Source organism: Helianthus annuus, chromosome 5 (assembly GCF_002127325.2).
Source record: "Helianthus annuus cultivar XRQ/B chromosome 5, HanXRQr2.0-SUNRISE, whole genome shotgun sequence".
NCBI lineage: Eukaryota > Viridiplantae > Streptophyta > Magnoliopsida > Asterales > Asteraceae > Helianthus > Helianthus annuus.
Window position 1 is genome coordinate 123,838,080 of NC_035437.2, and position 9,659 is coordinate 123,847,738.

At 34.9% G+C, this 9,659-nt stretch overlaps 1 protein-coding gene across 5 annotated transcripts; it reads left to right on the forward strand.

The window, feature by feature from the left end:
* Positions 1–1,092: 1,092 nt before the first annotated feature.
* LOC110940965 lies at positions 1,093–7,463 on the forward strand. 5 transcript variants are annotated; one of them, XM_022182532.2, is made up of 13 exons: positions 1,093–1,264; positions 1,781–1,851; positions 2,006–2,134; positions 2,210–2,328; positions 2,402–2,483; positions 2,942–2,999; positions 3,826–3,978; positions 4,533–4,603; positions 4,720–4,842; positions 4,916–5,034; positions 5,128–5,209; positions 5,409–5,448; positions 6,937–7,012. In XM_022182532.2, exons 1-12 carry the CDS (start codon positions 1,120–1,122, stop codon positions 5,412–5,414), a joined length of 1,158 nt encoding a protein of 385 aa, XP_022038224.1. In that variant the 5' UTR covers positions 1,093–1,119; the 3' UTR covers positions 5,415–5,448; positions 6,937–7,012. The 5 variants fall into 5 exon arrangements, 4 of the variants coding, with proteins under 4 accessions (XP_022038224.1, XP_022038223.1, XP_035846068.1 ...); XM_022182531.2 differs by lacking the exon at positions 6,937–7,012 and having other exon boundaries at positions 5,409–5,713; XM_035990175.1 differs by lacking the exons at positions 4,916–5,034; positions 5,128–5,209; positions 5,409–5,448 and adding an exon at positions 7,149–7,463 and having other exon boundaries at positions 6,937–7,055.
* The last annotated feature ends 2,196 nt before the right edge of the window (positions 7,464–9,659 follow it).

Sequence of the window (9,659 nt, forward strand, 5' to 3'; positions counted from 1 at the left end):
ATTGGAGGTTGTGAAAAACTGTAGTGTTTTAGATCGTCTTGGTGGCGAAGGCCTTTGGCTCTGGAGGCACGACCCGGACTCCACCGAAGAGTTGGGTGAATGGTTGTTGCTTAGGACGGCAGTGGCGTCGGTCATTCTTTCGGCTGGATCCGACAGGTGGGAATGGTTGGGTTACGGTTCGAATGGGTTCTCTGTTGCGGCTGTGAAACGCTCTATCGTGTCCAGCCGTGACTTCAGCAATCGATACGTTATGAAGTGGAGTAAATGGGTCCCAAAGAAATGCAACATTTTCGCGTGGCGTGCGGATATGAATAGGATTCCTACCGGTGGAGGCTCTTGAAAAAAGAGGCATGGTTCTGATTGACGATGGGTGTAAATTCTGCAATGAAGGCCTGGATTCGGTGGCCCACATATTTACGGCTTGTCCTCTAGCTTTGGGTGTGTGGGAGAAGATCAGTTTTTGGTGTAGGATCCCGAAGTTTTTTATCTTTTCGTTTAGAGACTTGGTCGAGATTCACAAGATCGGAGTCAGAAGGTCGGTGGAGCGGAAAGTCATACATGATATCGTTCTCTCTGCGTGTTGGGTGCTATGGAAGGCTAGAAATAACTTGAGGTTTAACGACAAAAGAAGTAGCGTTGAAGAAGTGTTTAGTGAAATTATGGTAGTTAGTTTCTGCTGGTTCAAATATAGAGTTAAGAAAGGTAGTTTTGATTGGGGAGATTGGTGTAAATTTGTGAATATGTAAGTCTTGTCTTGTTTGTCCGTCCCGGTTTTCAGATTCGGTTTTTTTAATGAAGTTCACCTTTTAAAAAAAATACAATTTCTAAAATTCGACCCAAAGGATCAAAAATGTAATTTACTCTAAAATATAGATGGAGAAAGAAATTTAATAACTAAATCATCAAATTCTAAAACTTATGGCCCAAGAGTCAACGGTTCATTGGCATCATCAAAGAGTCAACGGTTGATTACACGTGGGTTTTGAAACTTTCAAAGCAACTCCCCTCAATATTCAACGCTTCTTTACATATATCTGTATCTATGTATACATTGCCATTTAATACCAACACTTGTTTTTATTCATTGTTACTGTTTTAACTTGTATTCTAGATAGGAAGATGGGACAGTCTTTTAACAAGCTATTCAGTTTCATGTTGAAGAAGGAGGTTCTGATCGTGATGGTTGGTCTCGATAATGCCGGTAAAACAACAATTTTGTATAAGCTCAAGTTGGTGAAGATTGTCACCACTATCCCTACTGTTGGTATGCCCATTCTTCTACCTCCATTTGATGCAAATTGTTTCGTAAAATTTCATGGCTTTGATATTTCTTGTTATATAACCTTTAATATCTCAACTTTTGACTTCAAGAAACTTATGTAAGAACGATACGTCAACGGACAACAAGTTAAGCTCCAACCCACTTTTAATAATAGTTTTGTGTGTTGATAAGAATCTCACCCATCTAAATGTCAGTTATCTTATTTTTTTTTTAATTGTTTGAAACAAATATTAACCATAATATATATATATGTAAAGTGCTATCATGTTTCAATGAATTCTGTAATTATACTATAGTATAAAGCCAAAAATATTTTCTGATTCTATAAATTGATCAAATCTATTTTGAAGTGAAGAATTAGCTTTGATAAAAGAACTGGTTAAATTTAAAAGAATCTTTAGGTTTGTTTTTTATAGCTTCATTCTTAATATTTTCATCCAATCAATTTTTATTTTTATTTTAATTTTTATAATTGTTAGTTATAATTAATTTTTACAGGATTCGAAATTGAAACTCTTGAATACAAGAACATCAGCTTTCATGTGTGGGATGTTGGTGCTTGTACTATGGTAATTCCACCAATTTGTATGTGGATATTTTCATAACCAAACTATAAAAATAAGTAATATTATGGCAAAGTATCCCTCTTGATTAGTAGGTGAAAGTTTATAAAAAAAAAAGGTTATGATATGTGTATCAAATGCTAATTTTAGTTGTTTTCAGTATCGACCACCATTTGTAAGGGCCCCTGGCATCCAAAACACACAAGCTCTTATCTTTGTGGTTGACAGTACTGATCGTGATCGTGTGGTTGATGCGAGAGATCAACTACACGGGATTATTCTTAAGGAGGTATTTTGAAGCAATTTGCAGCGATAATTTGTTTACTATTTTGGCAATGTGATGGATATTTTAGTTGTGTTGCAGGATGTATTTAAAGATACAATGCTGCTTGTTTTTGCCAACAAGCAAGATCGTCCTGGCGCAATGAATGTTGCTGAGATTACTGACAAGCTTGATCTACATGCTCTCGGACTGCAACACTGGTAACGTCATGTCTTGCCACATGTGCACACATACAAACATTTGAATGATGTATGGATGATTTGTATGTGTCAGGCACGTCCAGAGCGCGTCTGCCACCTCTGGCGAAGGTCTATACGAGGGACTGGATTGGCTTTCCGACAACATTGCTAACAAGGTAAATATTTGATGTATTTTCCATATCATAACATACCACCCATATGGTATAACCATCAAGCCATGTTGAGACTTATATGCGAATGAATGTATATACCATTGTTATGTGCAACACTCATATATTGTAAATAATTTATATGATAAAACAACAACAGTACCTAGTAGATCCCACAAATGGCAAAACGGTTCGTAGAGTCTGGGGAGGGTAAGACGTAGGCAAGCCTTACCTCTATCCGTGTGAAAGAGACTGCTTCTAAAGAGATCTGAACTGGTCATTTACCTTGTGTAATATATTTTTAGAATATGCCTTCATGTGTGCTTATAATAAAATAGTCATGTTGTTTACTAGTCAAGACTTAAAAGTTAAGGTTTGCATAACATCACCCTAATAGTCAATGGTACTCTAGACTTGGGTTTTCAACGGCTCTTTAAAAATACCCTGTTTGCTTGGATTTCTAGGTGGAGACCGTTGGTGGTGATCAACTTCAAACAATCTCCAGTCAGTTTTCTGGCTATCGTATGTTAGATTATGCTCATCTTTCTGTAACAAGTTCGTATATTTTTGATTTGTTGTTAGCATAGTTGTAGAAGGCGCTAGTCGTTCCACGTCTGTCAACTGGGGAGTTGCAAGTACTAGGCTAGGCGGAAAGTATCCGGGAAGTACTCGGATATGTTAAATTACATAGAAATTAGTTATTAGGATATTATATATATGTTAAATATCATAAGTGTACTAATATTTATAACAAAATACATGAATATCAGTATAAATAAAAAAAATACATGTTCAAATCGCAAAGTATTTCAGAAATTGATATTCGTTCCTTGAAAAATAATATTATTATTTAATATGATATACATAGGAATTATGTTTTTTTTAGTCAAACTCGACCAGATTTGACCAGCTAGATCCGCTTCTGGCTGAGGTTCATTGCGCTTGATTGATTTCGAGTAATTAGGTTGGGTTGAAGAAAATCGTCTCGAGCCTTCTAGACCTTGTTTTACAACATTGTTGTCTGGTTATGCCGGTTTTGACTGAAACTCTGAAACAAATTACTAAGTACAGTTTCAAATAACAACAAACCAAACCGCGATCATAACTTTTCTTTCTAAATTTCACTAGTGTTAGTTTATGTTAAATCTTTGAAAATGATAAACTTGTTCATAAATATTATAGCATGCATAAACACATATTCTAAAAAAATTAACAGTAAAGGTAAATGAATGGTTTCGTTTACACACGATCGGTTACATTACATGTACTAAACCATAAGTCAGTTTTGTGTATTCTTTGAGCTACATTATTAATATCTAGTCCAACCTGTACATTTTTGTTATGGTAGATCAAAAGGTGGGGCAGTCTTTTACCAAGTTGTACAGTTTGTTGTTCAAAAAGGAGGCTCGAATCGTGATGGTTGGTCTGGGTGCAGCTGGTAAAACCACAATTTTGTATAAGCTCAAGTTGGGGAAAATTATCACCACCATCCCTACTATTGGTATGCTCCATTAAATTTTATTTCTAAAGCTCGACTTGACTCGTGAGTAGTCTTTCAGACTCGAGCTAAGCTTAGGCTCGTCTAGGATATTATTTATTCATTTTTTATGTACATTAATAATTATTATTATTATTATATATATATTATATATAATAAGAAAGAAATTTGTATTTAACATAATATATATTGTTTGGCTATAGTTATTATATATATAATACTTATTATGTAAATATATATTTAAAGTATATATAAAAAGTGAGACAGATGATAGATTGCTTAGGCTCGCAAGATCCTACTTGAGCTCGATAAATGAAGCTCGGGCTTCGTTTACTAAATGAGCTTAGTTTTAGTTTTGTGCCCGTTTAAGTTCGGCTCGCTTCAAGCTTTTTAGCGAGCCGATATCGAGTAGTTAATGAACGGCTTGGTTTACACCCCTAGTTACATTATACATGAAGTTAAACAAAATTTCTAATAAAATTTCATACTTCTAATTTTTAACCTACAATCCATTTAATTTTTTTGTATATTTTTGTATGTTTTCATACTTTCTACAGGATTCAATATTGACACTCTTGAATACAAGAACATCAGCTTTAATGTGTGGGATATTGGTGCTTATGACATGGTATTTTACCCATTCGTATGTGGATATATTGATCCATTTACTTTCATAACCAAACTATATGATGATGATAACCTAAATGATCCTGTGAATCAAATGCTGATTTTAGTTTTATTCAGATTCATCTACAAATGAGGAGACACTACACCCAAAATGCACAAGGTCTTATCTTTGTGGTTGACAGTGCTGATCGTGATCGTGTGAATGAAGCCCGAAATGAACTACACTTGTTGCTTAAGGAGGTATTTTGTGGGGTTTACAGTAGATATTTATAAGTGTATATTTTCATATCTTGGCATTTTAATTGTGTTACAGGACGAATTAAGAGACGCGTTTTTGCTTGTTTATGCCAACAAGCAAGATCTTCCAGGCGCGATGAATGTTGTTGAGGTTACTGAAAAACTTGATCTGCATTCTCTCGGACTGTATCACTGGTAACATTTCACCACATGCGCATACACACAAACATATATACAGATAGTGGTGGTATATTGATATTGAAGAATTGACTTAATTGTTTGTATCAGGTATATTCAGAGCGCGTCTGCCACCACTGGGGAAGGTCTTTACGAGGGAATGAATTGGCTTTCCAACAACATTGCGAACAAGGTAAATTTATTTGATGGATTATCCAAGTCATAACATTGTTTTGAACAAGCACACGATACACAAATGTTTAATGTTTCCAAAATATAAAACAAACATAACTGAGTCAATTTTCATGATACAAAGAAGTGGTAAGTTTAGACAAAATTGTTGGCATAGTTTGCCCATTTTCTAAAGTATTGTTTGGTTGACGAAATTGCAGGCTTAAAAGAGATTCTTTCTACAAATGCATCTTCACACAGGTATTGTTGCCATATTATCTAGAATTTGTATACCTTTATTTGTGTGCTAAATTTGTTGGGTGAAAACTTCCTCTTTTGTGTGGTAACAACATGAGCATGTGTGTATAGTATTTTGATAATTGTATATGTCAAGTGGTGTTGAGATTTCATTATACTTGTATACGCCTAAGGTGTCCTCTATTTCTGTTAAGAGGAATAAATAGTAGGTGATTGTGGTAATTTGGAGGCGAGTAAGCCATGTAGACACTTAGTTTGTGTTACTAAATTGAAAGGCTCATATGTTACATTTGTGTTTTCAACACATTCAAGAATGTAAACAATCCGAAAGATCTTTTTCATTGATTGAAACCCTATTACAAGACTCAATATATAAACGATACATTTACACTTTGACACCTAAAGAATCACATATGTACAATATAAAAGAATCACATATCTACAATATAAATTAATCTCATACAAAGATGAATATACATTATCTGACATCCCCCTGCAAGCTGAACGGTGGAGGACCGATTGCGAAGCATGTGACGAAAAATATTGAACTAAGAACTCGAAAGACTTTGTGTAAATATGTCAGCAACCTGAAGCTTGGTAGAAACAAATTTAGTAGCCAATTTACTAGCAATGACTAATTCACGCAAGAAGTGATAATCAATACAGGGTCGGCCCAATGGGCTTTATAAACTAGGCAAAAGCCTAAGGCCTCCATAAAACAGGGCCTCCAATTTTTAGAAAAAGTTGTATGTATGTGTATTGGGTTTGGGCTTGAATAAATAAGGCCCCAAAACAACTTGCCCAAGTGACAATAGAGTAATTAAGGAGATTCGGGCAGAAATTATAGGCTATGCGAGGCAACAAGGAAACAGAAAAATCAAAATTTTGAAACGTAGTCATTTGAAAAGTTCGGTGGTTATCAATGGAAACTCATTCGTCATTATCGTTAATCACTCGATGGAATTCTCGAATTTTGGAAAATGATTTGTTATTCTGATTTTGGCTTCTTGTCTTCTTGATAAGCCACTTGTGAGTTGCCACTGACAATGGCTTCCGATTTGGCTTCTTTTTTTCTTGTATTTCTTTTTACAATTTCCAATTGCTATATGAAATATTTATTACTTGTTATAATAACTTTGTGATTTGTTATTACTATTTAAATTGCTATTTCTTGTTAATATTTGAGAAAGTGTAGAAGATTTGCATTAAAGAATACCGATTAGTTAATACTAGGAATGAGCATTTGTTACTAAGTACCGGTACCGAATTTCTCGTACCGAAATTTTTTTGATATCGGTACCCACTTTTTGGAATTTTCGGTATCGGTACTTTCGGTACTAGTACCGAATATTTCAGTACCGGTACCCAGTTTTAAAGAATTTATGTACCGAAATGAACTACACTTGTTGCTTAAGGAGGTATTTTGTGGGGTTTACAGTAGATATTTATAAGTGTATATTTTCATATCTTGGCATTTTAATTGTGTTACAGGACGAATTAAGAGACGCATTTTTGCTTGTTTATGCCAACAAGCAAGATCTTCCTGGCGCGATGAATGTTGCTGAGGTTACTGAAAAACTTGATCTGCATTCTCTCGGACTGTATCACTGGTAACATTTCACCACATGCGCATACACACAAACATATATACAGATAGTGGTGGTATATTGATATTGAAGAATTGACTTAATTGTTTGTATCAGGTATATTCAGAGCGCGTCTGCCACCACTGGGGAAGGTCTTTACAAGGGACTGAATTGGCTTGCCAACAGAGCCGTTCCTACGTTTTCAGATGCCCTAAGCAAACTACAAAGTGGAGGCCCAATTTCATTATTGACTGACATTAGAGGTGCAAAAATTGGGTTTTTCTAATACCCAATTTCGGGAACCAAACCGTGTTTCGGATCGGGTTTTTAGATACCTAGACATTAATACCCTATTTTCTATTATTTACACAATATAAATCCATTTTATTTTTTTAATTTGCTTTGTATTTGATAAAAAAATACTTGAAATAATTACAGTATCACAACTTTATTTAATTAATATATCTCAGTCTTTCGTTTAATGTCACTAGAAGGATGCGCCAAAAGGAAAAAAAAAATATATTGCTTATGAGTCTTTCGTTTAATCTCACCAGAAGGATGCGCCAAAAGAAAAAAAAAATTGCTTATGAGATTCGAGCTAGGGTCTTTACAAGACTAGGACATGACTAATACCACTACACTAGCAAAGTTAATAGATCTATAGATTCAAAACAATTATATATTATATATCATTTTTATATTAAATGGAGGCCCTAAAAGTTTGGAGGCCCTAGGCCCGAGCTTAGGTTTTGATAAACATTGGGCCGGCCCTGCTTGCCAACAACATTGCGAACATGGTAAATTTATTTGATGGATTATCCAAGTCATAACATTGTTTTGAACAAGCACACGATACACAAATGTTTAATGTTTCCAAAATATAAAACAAACATAACTGAGTCAATTTTCATGATACAAAGAAGTGGTAAGTTTAGACATGTTTGTTGGCATAGTTTGCCCATTTTCTAAAGTATTGTTTGGTTGACGAAATTGCAGGCTTAAAAGAGATTCTTTCTACAAATACATCTTCACATAGGTATTGTTGCCATATTATCTAGAATTTGTATAGCTTTATTTGTGTGCTAAATTTGTTGGGTGACAACTTCCCCTTTTGTGTGGTAACAACATGAGCATGTGTGTAGTATTTTGATAATTGTATATGTCAAGCGGGGTTGAGATTTCATTATACTTGTATACGCCTAAGGTGTCCTCTATTTCTGTTAAGAGGAATAAATAGTAGGTGATTGTGGTAATTTGGAGGCGAGTAAGCCATGTAGACACTTGTTTGTGTTACTAAATTGAAAGCTTCATATGTTACATTCAGTGTTTTAAAATTCGGTTTTTATATTGTACCGGATTGGGCTAAAAAACGGTTTAACCGGGTGTATCAGACGGTTCAACCAGGTGTATCGGGCGATACAACCGGTACTACCGGCTGGTTTGAGCCTGTTTTTAAAAAATTGTTACATTAGTGTTTTCAACACATTCAAGAATGTAAAAAGATCTTTTTCACTGATTGAAACCCTATTACAAGACTCGATATATAAACAATAAATTATATGTAACAATATAAAAGAATCACATATGTACAATATAAAAGAATCACATATGTACAATATAAATTAATCTCATACAAAGGGAATATACATTATCTGACATCCCCTTGCAAGCTGAAGGTGGAGGACCGATGCGAAGCATGTTACGAAAAATATTGAACTGAGAACTCGGAAGACTTATTATAAATATGTTAGCCACTTGAAGCTTGGTCAGAACAAATTTAGTAGCCAATTTACCAGCACTGACTAATTCACGCAAAAAGTGATAATCAAGATCTATGTGTTTAGCCCGCTTATGAGAAACATGATTCTCAGTGAGGAAGATAGCACTTTGATTATCACAAAGAATAGTTGGTCTTTCTGGAAGAAGCGCATGAAGTTCTTGTAAAAGGTGAGTTATCAGCATCAAAGTAGCCAAGAAACGACGTGGAAGTGGGATGACTACAATGTAATCCAAAGGCGCGAGTGCCCTTGAGATAGCGTAAAATCCGTTTGACTTCTTGAAAATGATCGGTAGTTGGAGCATATAAAAATTGAGTGACTTGATTGACAACGTAGCCAATATCAGGTCTTGTGATTGTTAAATACTAGAGAGCACCTACTATGGATCTATAAAAGGCAGCATCTGCAAATACTGTACCTGTGGAGACAAAAGAAACATTGGCGCTCAAAAGTCAAAAGTGTTGGAGCAGGTTTAGCATCCAACATCTTTGCACGCGTTAGAATGTCTAAAGTATATTTTGACTGATTCAAGAAAATACCATTTTAAATGTAGGTAACCTCCAATCCTAGAAAGTAGTTGAGTTTCCCAAGATATTTGATGGCAAATTCTTTATTGAGACATGATATGAAGGTTTTAAGAGTTGATTGATCGTTGCCCATGAGAATAAGATCATCAACATATATAAGCAAATACATAATACATGATTTTTGGTTGTAGATGAACAAAGATGGGTCGGCTCGAATGCATAAAAAACCATTGTTGAGAAGAAACAGGCTCAAACGGTGAAACCAAGCCCTAGGAGCTTACTTTAAATCATAAATGGCATTGTTTAATTTACAAACATGAGAT